At 42.6% G+C, this 20,231-nt stretch overlaps 3 protein-coding genes across 5 annotated transcripts in view; 2 read left to right on the top strand and 1 right to left on the bottom strand.

The window, feature by feature from the left end:
• The first annotated feature begins 87 nt into the window (after positions 1 to 87).
• On the top strand, positions 88 to 6,885 carry LOC118423637 (glutamate-1-semialdehyde 2,1-aminomutase-like). The gene is made up of 10 exons (XM_035831869.1): positions 88 to 471; positions 669 to 750; positions 1,543 to 1,698; positions 2,230 to 2,318; positions 2,482 to 2,711; positions 3,172 to 3,276; positions 3,644 to 3,741; positions 5,505 to 5,648; positions 6,074 to 6,164; positions 6,339 to 6,885. Exons 1-10 carry the CDS (start codon positions 372 to 374, stop codon positions 6,576 to 6,578), a joined length of 1,335 nt encoding a protein of 444 aa, XP_035687762.1. The 5' UTR covers positions 88 to 371; the 3' UTR covers positions 6,579 to 6,885.
• LOC118423638 lies at positions 6,384 to 10,148 on the bottom strand. Of its 2 annotated transcripts, none has more exons than XM_035831870.1 (5): positions 9,645 to 10,143; positions 8,683 to 8,778; positions 7,973 to 8,036; positions 7,430 to 7,818; positions 6,384 to 6,533 (listed from the first exon to the last, which is right to left on the bottom strand). In XM_035831870.1, the coding sequence occupies exons 1-4, from the start codon at positions 9,669 to 9,671 to the stop codon at positions 7,442 to 7,444; spliced, it is 564 nt and encodes a 187-aa protein (XP_035687763.1). In that variant the 5' UTR covers positions 9,672 to 10,143; the 3' UTR covers positions 6,384 to 6,533; positions 7,430 to 7,441. The 2 variants fall into 2 exon arrangements, with proteins under 2 accessions (XP_035687763.1, XP_035687764.1); XM_035831871.1 differs by having other exon boundaries at positions 6,397 to 6,533; positions 7,424 to 7,818; positions 9,645 to 10,148.
• A 1,277-nt stretch (positions 10,149 to 11,425) lies between these two features.
• Positions 11,426 to 20,231, top strand: part of LOC118423593 (cation-independent mannose-6-phosphate receptor-like) — a 52,006-nt gene continuing 43,200 nt past the window's right edge. For both annotated transcript variants that reach the window (XM_035831808.1, XM_035831809.1), the window contains exons 1-3: positions 11,426 to 11,608; positions 19,147 to 19,417; positions 19,809 to 20,043. In XM_035831808.1, coding sequence (XP_035687701.1) covers positions 11,460 to 11,608; positions 19,147 to 19,417; positions 19,809 to 20,043 — 655 coding nt within the window. In that variant the 5' untranslated portion in view covers positions 11,426 to 11,459. The remainder of the gene's footprint in view (positions 11,609 to 19,146; positions 19,418 to 19,808; positions 20,044 to 20,231) is intronic.

Below are 20,231 nucleotides of genomic sequence, written 5' to 3' on the forward strand. Positions count from 1 at the left end.
CAGAGTCTCTTTTCAAAATCCACAAAACGTTAGTTTATCATTTATTAGAACTATTTGTATAGTGATACAAATTCAAAATTTTATTTTGCAGAAATAATTCACATATCTAATAGGATGAGGCGATTTTTACTAAATATACGTTATATTTACTTGGATGCGGTCTCCTGGGGTCAGGTTGAGGTCATGCAGGTGTTTGCGGGCACCGATTTGCAGGTGCAGCTCATCAGTTGCAAGTTGGAAAGTTGAAAACTTTTTTCAAGTTCCTCAGACGATTATTCATGGTTGCTTATAGTTTCATTCTCTCTCTTCAAATAGTCATCCACCTTCATCCCAGTCCAGAATTCACAACACATTGAGCGGAAGCGCGGGCGATGGATCCAGAGACCAATGGCTCTACGCTGGGTCAGGCGGCTCAAAGGTCTCTTGACGTATTTCCAGCTGGATCGAATGGAGAGTTCAACCTACCTAAAGGTATCCGTACCTTCCAACGAGCGTGTTGCGTTTACCGCCATGACACCTTTAATTTTACAGACTTGACTAAAATCTTCAAACGAAATTTAACAACGAAGCTCACGACGAAGCTATGCAAGTATTGACGTTAACGGTAATAACTAACTTACAACAATCTTTTTATTCTGGAAAACTTTTTTCCATAATATCTTGTCTAGACCTGACGACTGTCCTGTCCAGAGGTAAAGACTGCTATGTGTGGGATGTGGACGGCAAGTGGTATCTGGACTTCTCTATGGGGTGCGTAGAATTCTCAGTGAATGATTCTGACTGTCGCCAAGTTCTGCAATATTACTCTACAAGCAGAGGTTCCGCCCCGACTGTTTTTGACGTGTTTTTATGCGTTTTTATCGGTATTTCTATTTTGTGCTGTTTTCTTTATGTCTTCCACCCACACAACATATCACACGGAATAGAAATCCCGAGACACGTCAAAAACAGCCGGAGCCGAACCTTTGCTTGGAGAGCAAAAATATAACGATTGGCTTCAAGATGCTTTATTGATTTGTAATTACTCTAATTTGCAGTAACGCTAAACTTGATTCCGTTTGGACATAGACTTATAGGTCTTAAAAGTTGTCAGAAAGGACAATCTAATCATTTCACTCCTCTATTTCTGTTACACCTATTTCGCTTTGGCGGTTAAACCTTGCAACAGCGGAGCGATTTGACAAAGCATTTGATTTGAATTTCCTAGAGAAAAAACGCTTTAGGTTGTCTTTTAAAGATTGTAAGTATTCCAATTATATGAAGGCAATGTTACACAATTTCAATATTGGTAGAAGCAAGTTTGCTGTCTCGTGGAAAATGGTTTGTTTGAGCTTTGTTTATTCATGCAAGCCAAAATCAGCCCGCACGGCGGCTTTTCATTGAGGTCATGAGGGAAGAGGCAAGGGTGAGACAAACGCATAACAGAGGTACAATTTACATCATTTAAAGTCCAAATAAGTATATACGCACACATATTTTACACATACATGGTACAGAAAACACAATATGAGCCCGACTGTCTGATACTGATCTTGTCCAAAGATGGGGGACGAATCTTGTGGGCCACGCCCGAGAAGAAGTGGTGGCCGCGGTGACGGAACAAGCCGCTCACGGCTCCAACTTCGCTTACGTCAACGAGAAATCTCTCCAACTGGCGGAGGAGATCAAACGGATGAGTCCTGCGGTGGAGTACCTCAGGTGGGAACGGTTCGAGTAGATAATTAAGTAAACTGAAAAATGTAATTTTCAAAACGGACCATATGTCACTGTTCACTGAGTCAAGCCGGGATTGCACCTATTTGGTTGCCATTATTACCTATATTTGTCAACGTTAACGCTCTCCTACCGAAAATGGTTTCATCAGGTTGGTAGAATATAGGATATAAGAGAATTCTTTTACACAACCAGTAAGTGCTTACTTTGATTACATCGAAACGTAAGCCAATTAACTAACGCTAGTTCTCCTTAATCTGCGGGATAACCTATATCCGCTGCTTTTAGAAAAGGGCATTTAGGGGTATCACTTCTACGGACGGTGCATACACAATTTCAAACTACAATACATCTATGTATTTTAAAAAAAATCCAATTTGAAACCACGTACCGTCCGTCGACGTGATGTCCGTTTTTTTAAAACAACGGATATAGGTTACCCCGAGGATAAAGGTGAACAAGCGTTTCATTCTGGTTGAATGTGTAAAAAAAAAATCTTCGTTCTTCGTTCACTAGGTTTTGTTCATCCGGTACTGAAGCCATAATGTACTGTGAGAGACTAGCAAGAGCGTTCACTTGCAGGAGTAAAGTTTTGAAATTCGAAGGTACGACGACAAACCTTTCTGTTTCTTTCGCTTTTTCATTGATATCCCCTTACAATACAAGTTCTAATAATGCATTCTTAAGTTTAAGAAATTTGAAATAAACCCAAACAGATTTATCATACTTTAGTATCCACATATTATATAACATTTTCAATGTCACCAGGAGCATACCATGGTGCAAACGAAATAGGGGTGACCAGTCTGTTCCCTAAAGGACTGCTTGACTACCCAACTCCGGACCCCTCCAGCGCTGGAATAGAACATTCCGTGAAGCACCACGTCCTTGTTGCACCGTACAACGATCTGAGTATGACGACAGAAATCGTGGAACAGCACAGGGGCGACTTAGCTGCTGTGATAGTTGAGCCTTTACACAGATGTACCCCTCCTATGGTATGTCAAAGTTACTAGCTGTTCTTTTATCATTGAAAAGTATGCTCTATATTTCCGAATTTGACTTTGTCACACTAATAAGGAGGTTTCAATCCTTGCTTTGGTTACAATATTTCGCTCCGAAGTACATGTATCACAGGGGCCAGTTCATTGGCATTGCCTAGTCTCTAACAGACTCGGCCTGGCCGAATAGTTAATAATAAAAGTGTAGTAGGAGTTAATTGGCCTAGGAGTGAACTGTCCGGCCGGCGTGATAGCGGGCATGGATAGACATCACTTGAAGACTGACTGAAATCCCATGGCAACTTATTTGTCCCTATTTGGCCAAATTCTTCTCTTTTTTATCCAACTGACACGTCTACTTGGAGACTAGTCGTTACCCCTCTAAGTTAAACTTTCTAGATATTTCATTTAGTCAAAGGTTTTTTTTCTAAATTCACTCTAGTATTTGTTTTAACAGGATGGGTTTTTGCAAGGGTTACGCGATCTTACCAAGAAACATGATGTTCTGTTGATTTTCGACGAGGTGGTGACAGGCTTCCGACTAGCCTATGGTGGCGCCCAGGTAAGACCAAAACAACGGTTACATGTATACGTATACGTAGATACATATAGACTGAAAAACACGACCCATGATTTCTGCTTTGGTTACAACAGAAATCATCATTTAGTTGAAATACCATTGATTTGATATCGCCAGCTTAAGCATGCGTTATTCGATCAAGGCAATAAGTACAACGTGTCCATTTCGTCAGATAACTCATACAATGATTATCATGTAAGCTCCCCTGTGATGGTAGTGATCATAGTACAATGCTAAACTTTCTTCCAATACAAAGGTATATACGGATCAAATTTTCAACGACCTTCTTCAGGATAATCATGTATCATACAATTAATATTCTACATAGAACCATTTTTGCTTGTTGAAGGAATACTATGGCGTGATTCCGGACCTGGTTGGCTATGGTAAGGCCCTGGGAGGAGGCTACCCGATTGGTGTGTTTGGAGGCCGCGCCGATATTATGAGGTCAGTATACGTATCATGGATTACTGCTGTAAAACGTTGAGAGATTCATGTTTCGTTCTTTAATCAATTCTGTTATAAACATTCAAACATGTTGTTTGTGGGATCGTGTGGCTCAGAATCACGTGACTGAAAGCCGAGAATAGGTCCCTTTTCCGTAGAGCGTAATCGGCGGTTTTAATTCTACGTACTCCGTAGCGGGACCGTTCGAATTCAACGTAGAGCGTAATCGGTGCATTTTGCGTCGAGCGATATTGGCCCCTTTAATTTAACGTAATACGTAGAAGCTAACCGGATTTTACCGTAAAACGTAATTCATATTAATTTTTCGTCAAGCGTAATCAAAGTTTCATTAAACTTAACTAGTCTACCGGCAAATTTTACCCGCGAAAATGCTGGAAATTGCATTTCAAAGGGTCCAGATTTCAAAATTTCGCCGGACATTCCTTGCTATGGCTCAACACTTCAGCACTGGACATGGTGAAAATATGTTGCGGGAGCGTCGTCCCCCAGCTAGTGGAAATCTTTTTACCGACCTTAGCTTAGTTAACAAGCAAAATTTGCCCCTTAAATGCAAGAAATGGCATTTCAGAGGGTCGAGATTTCAATTTTTCTCCGGGCGCCGGGCGGCCCTTGCCAAGGCTTGCGACGGCTTGGGCCTCCAGCGCTCACGACTCTCCGGCGCTCTTCGCCAAAGACGTTTCTCTGACAGAAATGTCATTACATTGAGCATATGCCTGCCAGCAAAATTTGCCCCTCAAAGTGCAGGAAATGGTGTTTCAGAGGGTAAAAATTTCCAAATTTTCCCGTACCTACCTTGCGACAGTTCGACTGTTCGTTCTTTCGGCACTAGAAATCTGAAAATGATGTTTGGGGGCGTTGCCCAGCTTAAAGCTAAAACCATGTGAATTTCTAATTGGATGCTATTTAACTTAGCTTAGTCTGGGAGCAAAATTTGCCCTTCAAAATGCATAAAATGGCGTTTCAGAGGGTCAGGATTTCACAATATTCCCGAGGGAGCATGCCCCCGGACGGCCTAGGATTGTCGCGCCTCCGCTTTCGGTGCTACAAGTGCTGAAAATTACGTCACATGAGAAATTTGCTGTAGCCGCCTTTGGCCAGCAAGACGTCTTTAGAAGTTAAGTTTTAATCTTATTGATGGAATTATCAGTTTTGTTTAGATCTCATCTTCACATGTTCTGCAGTCGGCGGAGTTCAGCCAAGAGACAATAAAAATTTGCATAATGCATTATGAAATTTCGTAATTTAGCGTAGAGCGTAATAAAGTGTCCAAAATTTAGCGTATTACGAAGCCGGCCCTCCCGAATTTAGCGTAGAGCGTTGTCGGTACCCCCCCTTGAGGGCCCTCTCACATCTTGCGTCCTTCGGAAAGGCCCTTTACATGACTTTCCTCACTCCACTTAGTGTAAAAAACGGGTACCGTGTTCTTATACCCCCCTCACATTAGGCGAAATTCGGGAATTAAGGGGGAACTCTGCCATTTCTTCGTCGGCATTAGGGTCATGCCTCCTCGTAATTTAGAGCTCGCAGACTCGTCGTCCGATCGATTTTCGCCCAATGTGATGGGGGATATCGGCCTCCAAAAATGCTACGGGACTTCCTTTACCATCTGTTTGTTCGTTGTATGTCGCACTGTTAGAATAAGTCACTAAAATTGTGGCACATTGTCCTTGACTTTCTAAACAAAACATTTTAGTTGTTAATTGTCGTTAAGAAGTGTTAAGAATGTTTTGGATTCTTTCCAGCCTTGTGAACGAGGATCTTCTCGGCAAAGACGAGCGCTACGTGTGGACAGCCTCGTCTCTAGGCTGTAACACCATCAGCGCTTCAGCCGCCCTGGCAGCGCTACAGATATACCGCCGGACCGGCACGTACCAGCAGTTACATCAGTACGGCATCATAAATGTTGATTATATTGACTTTGTTCTTTATTCATAAATATTTTAAACCTTGCTTGTTATCTTAATGTGATAGGAATTTTACTGTTTATATTGTATTAACTGTGCTGAATGTGATGTCCTACACCAATTCAGCCGAAAGGCTGCGAACTGTTTGACATGTGAAGTTTGCCAAATAAACCATCATATATATATGGATGAACTTTTTTAGCCAAACTTTTTTTCACGTTTGTTTTGCGGTTCCTAGAGTATGTCATCCATATGATTAAATCAATATGGCCTAACGCTTTGACAAAAATGAGAATGATATGAATATCTATATCCCGTCTTAATTATAAAGCTTTAAAAGCTCATGATCAGTCGAGATGTTATATCCATATAGAATATTGATTTAACTTTCATGCGTCTACTTTTAGCATCGGCAGGTACGTGAGGAACAAGATGAAGGAATGTTTGGAGAAAAATGACATTTCTGGTCATGTGATCGGAGACGGGCCTCTGGCACAGGTTTGTTTGTGTCTATTTGTGTCTGAAAAAAATCACGAAAAACTTACAGCTTTGCAAGCGAATTCTACTATGTGTACTACATGTATTGACGGACGTCTCCAATGTAACTGCTTTTGTTTTCGCTTAATATTTGAAAAACAAACGATACAGTTATCCTGTGTCCCCTTCTTCTAGGTTTTATTCACGGAAAAGCTTGTCTACAACTATCGCGAGCAGAAACTTCAGGAGAATACCGCTAGGAGGCGCGCCATGATGGTGGGGCTCTTCAAGCGAGGCGTCTTCCTCAACCCCATGGGCACCAAACTTTACCTGTCCCTCAAACACACGGAGGAAGTTTGCGACCAATTCGTGGAAATCTTCGACCAGACTCTGCAAGAAATCAAGGAAAATGAGAAAATCACAACAAGAAGTTGAACTCAGAAGGCATTCAAGGCAATATTGTTGCACTGCGTGCATTAAATGGATGATACTTTTATCTGCCAGGAATGCGCAATAAAAAAGGTTTCAAAACGGATTATGATATCTTTAATAGCAGCCTTTCCTCTATACTGGTAACCTCTACGTGACAAAGTTTATTCTTTCGTTCAATTCAATGTTAACCTTATTATCTTTGTGGTGTTGAAAATAGGGTGACCTTTAATACGCCAAGAATGTCATATTGATCTATTCACTTTGACAGGAAAGACATAGCGGTGGCGCACTTAAGTTATCAATTTATATTAACGCCATCATATATATATATATATATATATATATATATATATATATATATATATATATATATATATATATATATATATATATATATATATATATATATATATATATATATATATATATATATATATATATATATATATATATATATATATATATATATATATATATATATATATATATATATATATATATATATATATATATATATATATATATATATATATATATATATATATATATATATATATATATATATATATATATATATATATATGCTATATACAAGGATATAAACATAACTAAACAAAGCGAAATACAAAATGGAGGAAGATGTAAACAATACTGATAACAAATGGAAATTAAATGATGTGTATGACAAAAGTTGATATGCGCGCGTGTCTGATCCCCCGTCTATTACAGAGAACTAAGAAGCTTGGAAGAACAAATCAGGATGTAAAACGTTTAGAGGTTGTAATGAAATTTTGGGTTATGGCATATGCCTGTGATGGTTAGAATTATGGAAAGAAAAATAGACCAACACTTGCTTGTAGTTGCAGTTAGAACGTCCCAAAGCGACAATGGTGCCTGCAGCAGTAATGCCTCACACGGCAGCGACGCCTGGCCCGCCTTCCACGGCAGCGCCTTCTCCGGCAGTATCTCACACAAAGGCAGCTAGGCATAATGGCTGATAACGACACCACATAATCTAGATACACCATCCCCTCATCATCAAGACCGGCGGAAACCACAGCGGAAACCATCCCCTCATCATCAAGACCGGCGGAAACCACAGCGGAAACCATCCCCTCATCATCAAGACCGGCGGAAACCACAGCGGAAACCATCCCCTCATCATCAAGGCCGGCGGAAATTATCGGACCTTGCGGAGAGGAACGCACCTCGCGAACATGCCCTACATCCCCTTGAGCTTCACCTGCAACACAATGTGAATATCCAAAACTGCATATTTATAACTGATGCGGGTTCTCGGTATGATGTAAAAAAAATCCGTTGATTTTGCAAAACATTTTGTACATTTCAATGATATTGATTTAGTTCTGAGAGTCGGGAATATGAAATACGATTATCTGCGGTGTCTCTAATCTCTTCTGGTCCTTTCTCAGTGCCTTCCTTCACGGCCAGAAGGGACCGCTGAGGAAACAAACCTTTGCTTAGATATATCTGTATCTAAATTTTATATAGCCGGTGTAACAGACCTTTAGCGTAACACAGCAGCTTCGTAGGTACGCGGTGCGGCAGCAGCTGGTTATATTACACTGAACGACCTGTCACACCTAACTTTCAATCAGTAAATGCTCTTTAAAACTATCCAATAAAGACACCCCTACTGTGCTGGTGATAACAAATTCTGCTCTGTGATAGTTCTGGAAAATACGAATTTTTGAACAGATCAATCCTAGCTAGGTTGGTAACTCTGGTACTTGAAGGCATCACTCAGTATATATAATTCCTTGTTCTTTTTTTGAGCTGGTATTAGATACTTATCAGTCGGTACGTCCACCAGTTTGTCGGTCATTTTGTACATCATACAAAGTCTGGAAATTTTCCTGTGTTATCCACTGTATGTCTGTTTTCATTTTGGTAACAGGAGACCGATTGTGCCTGGATATCATATCTCACAATTTGCAGTTTGATCAAGGAGACTGAAAATGGTCAAAATTGTATTTTATGTTTTGAGCAATTGTGTGGGTCTTTGTGCTCAGTCTTGCCCTATTTCATGTTGGAAAAGAAAACACAAATCATGTAAGTGAAATGTTGAATCGCGGCAGAAGCTCACCTCCGGAGGCACTGCTGCAGCCGGCTGGAGCAGGATCAGCAGAACCACCACTCCCGTAAACAACGTCATCGTTGTCATGGAAATACGTCCTGACCGCTGATTACCAATCAAGACATGCAGAGACAAAGTTCAACTTGATCATGCATGAAATGAAGCATTTCAATATTAACTATATATACACTCAGAAGAAATGAAAAGATTTGCCTCTGTCCCACTTCAGTATCATGACACTCTAATCTACCAGACAGTTGATTTGCAACTGTAGACATTTACATACGTGTAAGCAGAAAGGGAAGGTAACAAAGTCATGTATGTAAAACATATTGCCTCCACGAATTACGTGTACTGTACGGGAGACTGATTTTCCGAAGCAGACATGGAAGAAATTGAAATATGTAGTCTCTACCAGACTGAATATGCTGGCTGTCTTAGGGAGAATGCCAGGAGAGTTTTGCTACCAGAGGAGTTCGCCGGGCGGGAAACATTTACTGACTGACTCCCCTGGCCGATGTGTTTGCCAAACTCTACGATCCCCGTACACCGTAGGAAGGCCTGGTGGAGGCTAAGAAATATGGCCTTCGTAAGCTGAACAAACTTTAATAGCCTCTGGCGGATCTTTCACTTATCACGTGGTATGCACACGTAGCCTATGATATAGGGTCGTTGAGTTAGAATCTAAAGGTTCGAAATTAATTCTAGGTTTGAATATCCAGCAGGCTCCAACATATGTTTGAAGTTAATCTCTTGCAGGTTTCAATTCTGTATACCTATATTCTCACTCGTCTCCAGGGAAAATGAGTAACGTTACCTCCAGCCTACTGCCTACTACCACTCATAGTGGAGTGAGTGTAGTAAACCTACCATTCTGACCTTATATATATAAAGTTATAGTATTTCGCATAGTGTACCTACTGCACTAAACTTGTGGGTCACTAGTGGTGATCAGTGGTCTACAGACGTACCTTACTCCGATGTCCAGAGTCTGTCATGTCTCCCACTGAACCACACACAGAGGCCGGTTATATTCTAATGTTCTCCTGACTGAAGCGGTCCGTGATCACAGTATTTTTCACGTCTCAATCTTCCTTGTTGTCGTTTGAAATGGTGACCATACCCTACGGCTCATTCTTGCCTAATTAACCGCCTCGCGATCTTCAGGTGTGATGAACCGAAAAATGATAAACAACATTTCCATAGTCGAAGGGTCGAGTGTGTATAAATCTCCAGGCAGATTCACCGGTGGCCTGAGATAGTATCAAAACTGACCAATTGCAATGAGGAGTATAGCTGGCTACCATTTGCTTGTGGTTTAGAATATTTCTTAAAATTCATATCTTTATTGGGACAAGTTCGGTAACCCGCGCACATCCCTATAGGCCGTGCCAGAATGAGGGCTTCGCTATCACAGTTTGGTTAGTTGGATGTTAATAACCTTTCCGAGTCAAGATTTCGGTGGCCGACTGACTCCCATTGGGCTTCAGCTATACTTCTTGGTCAGTTTTGATACTATAAGTTGTGCCACCGGTGAATCTGCCAAGCTAGAGATTACCAAAACATCGCAGTGAATGGCTATGGCTTATGATATGGCTTGCAAGGTTACTGTTGACCTCCCCCTCCCCAACTAACGCATCCAGTTGTAGCTCCGAGTATATTCGTCAGAAGCGATCATATGAGAAATTCAGAGCTAGAATAGAATGGATTCCATGCTATTCATCAACTAAGGAAGGTTAAAACAACAAAACGTCTCGTAGACGCATTTATCCAATGACGACAGTTCTATTCGCATTGCTCACGGTCTCACAGCGACCTCTAGTGAACAGAAAGCAAAATGCAGATCTTAATTGACATGCAGAAATGAAAGCTTGAAGTCGATTGGCTAACGAGGAGTCGATCGTTAATATCATTGGACACATTTAACCAATGGCAGACAGGTGAACTTGATAGACATGGTACCGTAGGTGTCAAATTGATATGCTCACCATTGGTCAACGTGAGAAGCATCTCTTCCAAATTCCAATGGGAAAGCCTAAGAGTTACTAAGGCATTATCAAATTATCCAGTCATAGATTCGAGATTAAAATGCCTCTGCTTGAGATAAAGGTAATAATAATTTTGTCCGCAAGGCGGCGCTTCTATCAGTATGCCATTTCGCTGTATAACGCTTGTCATGTTGTAATATAATTTGAGTTATGGCTGCTAAGTATATACATGTACATGTACATGTAAAGGCTTAGTCACTCCTAGTTAGTTTAGACCACGAGATGTTTTGCAAGTTTCATCAAGAACAGCCATCTTTAATCTTTACTCTTTTTTTTAATTCGATACGGCAAACTTTTGTTTAGCCAGTATAAATGCATCTTCAAGGACAGTTTTAAAAGAACGTCTTGTACTTGTTGTAGATTTTGCAGTCAAATATAAACACAGGTCAGAGGACAATAGCCCGGAGACCATTTAAAGTGGGTACAATGTCCAGGACGCTAAGCAAACCGGCTACTACATCTATCTCCGAGCAGATGTAGCAAGGCAAAGTCGTTCCATTTCTGAAGCTTCCGGTTACGTCGAGCCCGAGCCCACTGCGCCACTGGACTGGAAACCTGAGATACGTAATGATTTAATATTCTTACATCTGCTTGTAGAAATGCCACTACTCCGTGGGACCGGGATCTTGAGAAAGGTCACAGTTTCAGATTTCTACATCTGCTTGGAGATTCTGCCCACATGACTCTCAGGTGATGTAATACACTCTCTCAGTGTCATGTGACCTGACTAAATCCAACATGGCGGCCGCCGTGCACCTGTGGCACCGACGGAACCCAATAACTTCGATGTTTTGGACGTTTTCTTCACTCTTCCTCACCCTACAACTTGTCAGTCGGACCAGAGGAGACTGCGTAGCCGGGAACTATAATTTAGAGCCGATTCGGGGGTGAGTAGAGCTCGCACGAGGTCTGTTTTTGCGGAAGAACGTAGCGAATTTTCGCTTGCGCCAACTTCCTCAGGCATGAGCTGTGCTTCCATAATCAGCTGACTGTGTTTACATTGCCCAAATCACGGCATGGGAATTCATCAACAGAAACACAACTGTGTTTTAACAAATTTTGTACAGTAGTACGCTATCTGTAATTCCTACAGTTGGTGTTTTGACCAGTTCTTAGCTTGTGACGTTGTGTAATATTTTGGCGGATGGGAAAGGGAGAAGGGGTTGGCTAAGGGTCTCGTGACTGTTGATGCAATTGTTTTGGTTCTCGTCATTTATGAAATGCTACTACTTCTGTGAGGCACTTCCCCATCTTTTAGCCAAGCTTGCAGGTCACGATATTGTTTCACACCACTGTCTAGTCGGTCAATCACTTGATGACCACATGTGCTTTCTTCCTTTCTCGTCTGTCTCAAGTGCTGTATGTCATCTCTCTGTACACATCTCACGTTGCTTTTGGCCAACGGTTGACCATACATTGTGTGGTGGTAGATTCTCCCCCTTTTTTCCTTTTTAGTTTCTGCCTTTTTATTAATCGCCATTGAGTTCCCTATTGGCGCATATTTACGTATTAATTCATTACAACATCACAAAGTGTCATGTCACAGAAAGCAGAACAAAGGGGCTAGGTTTTGTGTAGATTGGATTTTGTTTCCTGCCACAATGTTTTATTAGCAAGCAAAAAGATTAAGCCAGTGGTTGTGATAGAGGTTGGTACCCATGGAGGTTGCAACCTCCTACATGAATATATTGGATGGCCTAGGGCCCCAGCTTTAAAAGTTGCCAGCTCAATTCGAACAGCAAGAATATACCAGAAGTCAACAGGTAGAGAGATGATTACAATGTTCAAAGTACTGTAAATTCATATACGCATGTATGTTGGCAGGGACCTAATTTTGAATTTTGAGGGAGGAGGAGATACAAAAGGAATTTTTGCACTTGCAATTTGATTTAAGTTCGCAGTTAGCTGCTTCATTCAACTCATGCAGTACAAGACATATATAGAACATATGTTTATGGTGTTAGTGACGAGTTTACAATGAATGATAGGTCAGTTGGTGTGTTTTTACTGATGCTGCAAAACTGTGAAGATATAGATACCACCGTAATATGTCACCGGTTTTGTTTTATTTACACTTGGTCTATAGGACCGGACATATATTGATTAGTTCGATCTCGCGAATGCGTATGGTTCGATCCCCCACAAGCTTGTGGAAACAGCACTGACCAGACACCATGTTCCAGAGTCAATTCAGAACCTCATCTTAGATTACTACAGCAACTTCTGGCTAAGAGCTGGCTCCAGTACAGCAACTTCAGCATGGCAACGGTTAGAGAAGGGCATCATTACTGGATGTACAATTTCAGTGCCCCTCTTTGCACTAGCGATGAACATGATTGTTAAAGGAGCGGAAGCAGGATGTAGGGGTCCCGTGTCTAGGTCTGGAACCAGGCAGCCGCCGATTCGAGCCTTCATGGACGATCTGACGGTGATGACTGCAACAGTCCCGGTGTGTAGATGGCTCCTACAGGGATTAGAGCGTCTCATTACATGGGCACGGATGAGTTTCAAGCCGGCCAAGTCAAGATCTCTTGTCCTGAAGAAGGGGAAGGTGGCTGAAAGGTTCCGTTTCACCCTGGGAGGCACTCAGATTCCCACAGTGTCAGAGAAACCAGTCAAGAGTCTGGGCAAGGTGTTCAGCAGCTCTCTGAAGGACACCGCTTCAGTTCAGCAGACTAGGAGTGACCTGACAACGTGGCTCGAGGGAATTGACAAGACAGGGCTACCTGGTAGCTTCAAGGCCTGGATGTTCCAGCATGGAGTCTTGCCAAGGGTACTCTGGCCTCTTCTTGTGTACGAGGTGCCGATGACCATGGTGGAGCAACTGGAGAGAACCATCAGCAGGTTCCTTCGCAAATGGTTGGGGCTCCCGAGGTCCTTAAGCAACATTGCCCTGTACGGTAGATCCACCAAGCTGCAGCTTCCCTTGAGTGGCCTGACTGAAGAGTTCAAGGTTACCCGTGCAAGAGAAGTGTTGATGTACCGGGACTCCTCAGACTCCAAGGTCTCTTCAGCCGGCATCCATGTCAGGACTGGAAGAAAATGGAAGGCACAGGAAGCAGTGGATCAGGCAGAGGCAAGGTTGAGACACAGTGTCCTCGTGGGGTCCGTGGCAGTAGGACGGGCAGGACTGGGCAGCTGCCCAAAGCCTCGGTACGACAAAGTCAGCGGGAAGGAGAAGCGTCTACTGATCCAGGATGAGATAAGGGCTGGGGAAGAGGAGGATCGGCGATGCAGGATGGTAGGCATGCGCAAGCAAGGTGCGTGGACTAGGTGGGAACATGCTGACTCCCGCAAGGTCACATGGCCAGAGTTGTGCAGAGCTGAGCCTTCTCGGATCAAATTTCTCATCTCTTCAGTGTACGACGTGCTTCCAAGTCCAGCTAACTTGCATGTCTGGGGCTTGGCAGAGACCCCCTCATGCCAACTCTGTAAGAGGAGAGGTACCCTTGAACACATTCTCAGTTGTTGTCCGAAAGCACTAAGGGAAGGGAGGTACCGCTGGCGGCATGACCAGGTTCTTAGGGTGTTGGCAGACACAGTTAGCAACGCCATCCAGAGTAGCAGGAGTCAGCAACCCCCCAAGAAGTCAATTGTCTTTGTCAAGGCCGGAGAGAAAACCCGACAACAACCCACTTCCGCAGGTGGGCTTCTCTCCACTGCTAGAGATTGGCAGCTTCTAGTCGACCTTGGGAGACAGCTCAAGTTTCCAGAACACATTGTAGCCACGTCACTTCGCCCTGACATGGTACTCGTGTCAGAATCCACCAGACAAGTGGTTCTGCTGGAGCTAACGGTTCCCTGGGAGGAGCGGATAAGCGAAGCCAACGAGCGGAAGAGGGCGAAGTATGCCGAACTGGTAGTACAAAGCCAGAGTAATGGGTGGAGAGCCCGGTGTGTACCAGTGGAGGTTGGTTGCCGGGGTTTCGCAGGGCAGTCTTTGGCTTATGTGTTAAAACTCCTTGGAGTAAGAGGTTTCCGTCTTCGGAAATCCATCAGGGATATTCTAGAGGCTGCGGAGAAAGCCTCACGTTGGTTGTGGTTCCGTAGGGGGGAACCGTGGAAGCCACACGGACACAGGTCGGGGAATGATCAACCTCGGCTGGGTCGCCCGGGCGAGGGTGTATGGTGATTAAAGACCCGAAACACCCAATGACCCCGGGTTCATCACAGATGATGTGTCCCTGTTCGCACTACCAGAGTGTATTCTAGAGATCAACCGGGAAATGAAAGACCCCTACTAGTGTCAAACACAGGACCTGTACTTGGCATTCTCGTTAAAAGGATGTCCCTAAATAAAGTCAGGACTCAGGTAGTCATTTTACAAGTTGGGTGATAAAATCAGTTTTAAACACCTTTCCCAATGGCAGAATATGTTTTGAAGATAGCTATAGATGCATGTCAATTGATCTCTTTATGTATTCCTTATAAGTTAAAACTTAACAGCTGCCTTACTGTTATGATTGTATCTATATGCAGCATGAGTAACCTCAGAATGAGTCACTAGCAGCTGCGTCTGCAGTCAAGAATACATTCAATGGTGTAATCATTGGTCTTATTATATCACTCTTGGTCAACGTTGTATTGATATTGCTTGTAGTTGTACTCTTCAACAATTGGTTGTCTCTCTGCTGTCTAATTCCGTAACTGATAGAGAATTGATTCAAATGGCTTCTTCTTACAAAAACCAATGATGCAGTCACAATATATAATTTTCTGTCGTCATAGTGAACAATACAATGCACTGTATTGCCCATTACTTGTACAGTGACTCTTCCAATACTAATCAAATTAATTCATTACCCTGTCATCTCTCGGCATTGTATCTATTAAATTTTCATGTACACTTAATGCACCTATAGAGTATATGATGCTAATGAATATAGACAGGCCATTCCACACCACATGTCTATTGATTGTAAGATGACAATTGCAACAGCAGCTATGCTAGTTACACTGTATATTCACCTTATAATGGTTCATAATGGTTAATGGGGCTCCTTTCCAAGACAATTTTATGGCAGTGTGGCATGTTGATACACCGTTAAGCAACATACAGTCTGGTCAGAACGTGGATGGGAGACCACCCAAGGATCACCGGATGCTGTAGCCCGACCAAGAATTCACGAATTCGTCTACGGGAAGGGACGGGGGGTCCCATTTTTGAGGAGGTGCCTCAAGCACGTAATTCATCCTCATAACTAAAAAAAATTGGGTACCTACTGGCTGCAAATAATACACCAGATGTATTAATGTTGCTAATTATTTGGTGTTACACACAACTTACACTGTGTTTTCACTTTTTTTATTTACAATATTGAGTGACATGGTTTGAATGATGTGTAAACGGTTAAAGATTCTTTGTTCTATGTTATGACTTTCACAGCCTGATGGCTTCCACTGTTGGACACTAGTCTCTACCAGACTCCGGATCGCTGGAAAAATCGTAGAAATGGAACAAATCAGAGGAGTAAGCCGGCCAGAGGAATATAACCGGCCAGGGAACAGCACGCGATCGTCGGAGTCTGTGGAATCCCGGTGTCTTGTTTGATGTCCACTAATCGCTATCCAATAGGTGCGAAGTGGCTAAATAACCCTTTTATTGCTTTCCTACTCGCCCGTGACGGTCCAAGCGGGGCGAGCCTGTCACATGTGACCTTCCTCTAAAATTAATACTCGGCAGTTTACAGGCTTAAATTCCGAAAAAAAAGTACATGAATAGAAATAACAGACACGCCGGAGCGCGGTTCATGTTGTTCTGAATAATTAGTCAAAACTTTATTGACACGACGAGTACCGTACGCTTGACGGACGCCGACTCTGGCCGGTCTGCGGCCAGCTAAAGGCCGAGGCTGCCAACACAACAACAACAGCCCACTGGATACTGCTGTCACGAAATGGAGATCTAGAAAAACATGCGAGTGGCGAGCGACAAGAGAAAACATAGCGATAACCACCACAGACTATGGTTCAGAAGTCAGGACCAAACTCGGCATTGAGGTTTAGCAGCGAAGAACTCGGGAGGACGTCAGCGAATCGGCCACGTGATCGATCAAGAAGGCGTCCCAGAAAGAAGTCACCCGCTTCGAAACGAAGGAGATCGCAAACTTCCCACACAAAAACATCGGCAGGCCCCAGAAACTTGGTGACCTCGATGCGGTGTTACCGGACTTTGTAAGAACCACACAGCGGCGCCATTTTCTTTGTTTTGTTTGTGCGCTCGGCTGGCGGGAGAAATCTGGCGGTTTGATTCCGAATTATTAATTATATATTTTTTTTACATAAGTACACGGGAGGGGGCCATACTTCGACACCCGTTCTAAGTGGATGCGCATGGATTTTGTCAATGTACATTTTACAGTGAACTCATCAAAAACAAGTTAAGATCTTGTATACATCCATATAACTGTTCTTGAAGCTGTACAGATATATATTTCATTTGACAGTAGCTTTCCGCACTGTACTTTGACAGCGCACGAAACTTACGGCAGGTTTTCGGCTTGCGTCCTAGCAGAACGTTCCAACACAAAAAAGGGGTCCAAACTCCGACATAGTAACAACCAGACCATCGCCATGCATTTTTAAACAACTTATGCAAATAGAATAGCACTAAAAGTCTTCATTATAATTTTTTTTTACCAAATATGGGTCATATTTTGTATTACGCGACTTATTCAAATACGGTGTGTTAAAACGTTTACCTCTCACGGTGAGACCAACTTGCCGCAAAACGGCAGCGCATTGTTACGTTGGACTGTGATGGCATTTTCGCTTTTCGGCTTCCTTGATTGCCTTTTCATCCTGTCTTTTGGCAGCAGCAATGGCTACAGGATTTTTTAGTCGGTAGGGATCGATTTTTCTTGAATGTTTGTCGCTCGACGGACGGGTTGACTGAATTCAACGTGTTGAGCATCGCTCGCCCGCCTTCGTGCGTGATAGTAAAATGGCGGGTCCCCGACTGCGTGAACATTGTGGCATCATTTTAGCTCCGTTTATCCAACCCAGTTAAAGGCAGAACAGAACACAGGTATTATTTTTCGGAAGGCTAATAAACATCATTTCTATGTGTGGTGGTATTTTTTCACATGTCGTATTTTGCGAAGAATAATTCAAGAGTTTCCCGGGCCATGGTCTCGATACATTCGCTCGTCAACTTGCACGGAAGGCGTCAAACTTGAGCAAGTTTTTCAATCGTTATCTGTGGGACTTGCTAACTTCGACACATATCCCGTCTTTGTAGTTATTTACAACAAGGTTTAGTCTACAGCTAGTGTACTTCTCATGTGCAGGCATCTATGCATTTCTCCGCAACAAGGATTTTTAAAACCTGTCGAAATTTGGACCCCTGTCGAAGTATGGCCCCCTCCCGTTAAAAAGCTCACTTACATATTACACTTTTGACGCTATGAATTAGAATAATTCTAGCTAGAAATTTGTAGGTTTAAAACGCATTTTTTCGTAGTTGCTCTTTTTTTAACAATTTGTGTGACCAAGGAGGTTAAAGAAAGCCTTGGTGTGACGCCATTTCTGCTGCTGTTGTCTGCACGCTAAGATGTCGCTGGCATTTTCTGGAGATTTATGTAACCTCTTAGCAAAACGTGAATATCGTAAGCATTCTGTAAATTGTATGGAGAAACTTTGAAAGTGTAGTGTGAAATAGTATTGATAAATACAATTGTGTAAATACGCAGCGAAGTTCAGCTCGTAACGAATTTGTTTGCGTATGATAACACGCCATGCTTTCATACCCATGCTTTGATACCCTTGCGTTTGTAAAAAAATTACAACAAATTTTCCGTATAAATAAATGTTTATTTCTTGAAGAACGACACACTTTTTATTCCTGTGTGAATTACTAGTGTTATGTGCGCATGTTTCGGTTACGAAATGGAGCATGATTGTGAACGTACTAGTATAAACATGACTTGACACCAGTAAACAGTGCCGCATCAAGAGGGAGGGGGGTGGATTCGCGTAATCAAAAAGTAGCCACGATGAAAATTTAGTGGTCGTTAAAACCGCTAAATGGAAGTTATCGTTGTAAAATCAAGGATTGGGAACAGTTTGACGTTTGTACCGAAAAAGGCTTATAGAAATAGTCCGCGTTTGCCGGACGCTGAGAGACGCGCCCCACGGCGCGTTAATTGATATATGGCTTAAATAATCTGAACTCTGAAGCTGCTGTCTTTGTGCAGAAAATGAGCGGATTAGTTTTATGGCCTTTCATCAAACCGAAAGTCGACAGACTCCTGGGATCGCGAGCTGTTCCCTGGCCGGTTATATTCCTCTCTATTTGTTCCATTTCTACGATTTTCCAGCGATCCGGAGTCTGGTAGAGACTAGTTGGACACCATGCATCAGATTTTGCTCAAATAGATAAACCATTGACTCTGAGTCTGACAAATTCTCATCTGTTGCACATTAGGGTATGGGAAGCAAGAGGAGACAACAACGTGCAATATAACATCAGTATCTGCAGCGAGCTGGCCCTCCCCGCCCCCTGCAATGGTAACTCTGTGTGCAGACTCCAGAACAACACCTCCTCAAACATAGGAAACTTCAACTCTACCTTACAGATCGATGAGGACAGACATGGGGGTGGATTTAGGATGGAGCTGTTCTCTGATGAGGACTGTCCTGGGTACCCTGGGCACAAGATTGGAACCAGTATCAACATCCAATGTGGTAGGACTTTGGTGGGTGTCAACTTTCAAAATGTTTGGTCAGTTTTTAGATTCTTTGGGCTTAAGAGGTTTAATAAAGGAAGTACTTCACTCATTACCAACATTCACATTTTTGTTGACTGATGATAAGGTACAAGCAGAAAAAGACTGAACATCAAATGTCTGTTGGCAGATGATTCTGGAATTTGTTAAAGACAATCTAGCTGTGCAGCCCTAGTTCACATCATTTGTAAAAAACTGTCAGAATTTCCAGTTATGCAGAATTGCAAATACACACACATATATAAATAACTTGTAATGTTGTATATAGAATGTAAATCCTCTAGCTCTTACTTTATCTACATGGTTTCAGGTTTCTTTTCCTTCCCGTATATAATTATTTTGACAATCTATATTTTCCCAGGGCTTCCCTGAGTTTGTGGAGGCCAAACCCTGCACCACGTATTTTGACTGGGACAGTACGGTAGCCTGTACGTCCGTACAACACCCGGCGCAGAAGGAAGTGAAATGTTACGTGTACGATACAGATGGGAAGAAGAGGGACCTGACATCACTGATCAAACAGAGCGGTGGGTACCTAGTGGACTCAGCTGGGGAGAGGGACTTCTACATCAACGTGTGTCGGGACATCACTCCAGGTCAGTTCTCATACTGTTTTAAAGTGAATTCAAAGTGAATCCACCTGGAACCAGACAGTATAACTCATTGAAGAGCTAGTCTTCCACTTGTTGTGACAGAGAAGACAGACACTTTATACTTACAGGTTCATTGTACCAGGGAAATTTCCTTAGTTCTTCTAGACAAGCACAATGATCAGCATACCAAT

The sequence above is a fragment of the Branchiostoma floridae genome, chromosome 9 (genome assembly GCF_000003815.2).
Source record: "Branchiostoma floridae strain S238N-H82 chromosome 9, Bfl_VNyyK, whole genome shotgun sequence".
In the NCBI taxonomy this organism is placed as follows: domain Eukaryota; kingdom Metazoa; phylum Chordata; class Leptocardii; order Amphioxiformes; family Branchiostomatidae; genus Branchiostoma; species Branchiostoma floridae.

Coding starts and splice junctions, on each gene's coding strand:
- LOC118423638 (XM_035831870.1), bottom strand. CDS start 9,671: ATGACAGACTCTGGACATCGGAGTAAG. Junction 8,037..8,682: donor CTGCAGCAGTGCCTCCGGAG/GTGAGCTTCTGC, acceptor TTGTTTCCTCAG/CGGTCCCTTCTGGCCGTGAA. Junction 7,819..7,972: donor AGAGATTAGAGACACCGCAG/ATAATCGTATTT, acceptor ATTGTGTTGCAG/GTGAAGCTCAAGGGGATGTA.
- LOC118423637 (XM_035831869.1), top strand. CDS start 372: ATGGATCCAGAGACCAATGGCTCTACGCTGGGTCAGGCGGCTCAAAGG. Junction 1,699..2,229: donor CCTGCGGTGGAGTACCTCAG/GTGGGAACGGTT, acceptor TTCGTTCACTAG/GTTTTGTTCATCCGGTACTG. Junction 3,277..3,643: donor TAGCCTATGGTGGCGCCCAG/GTAAGACCAAAA, acceptor TGCTTGTTGAAG/GAATACTATGGCGTGATTCC.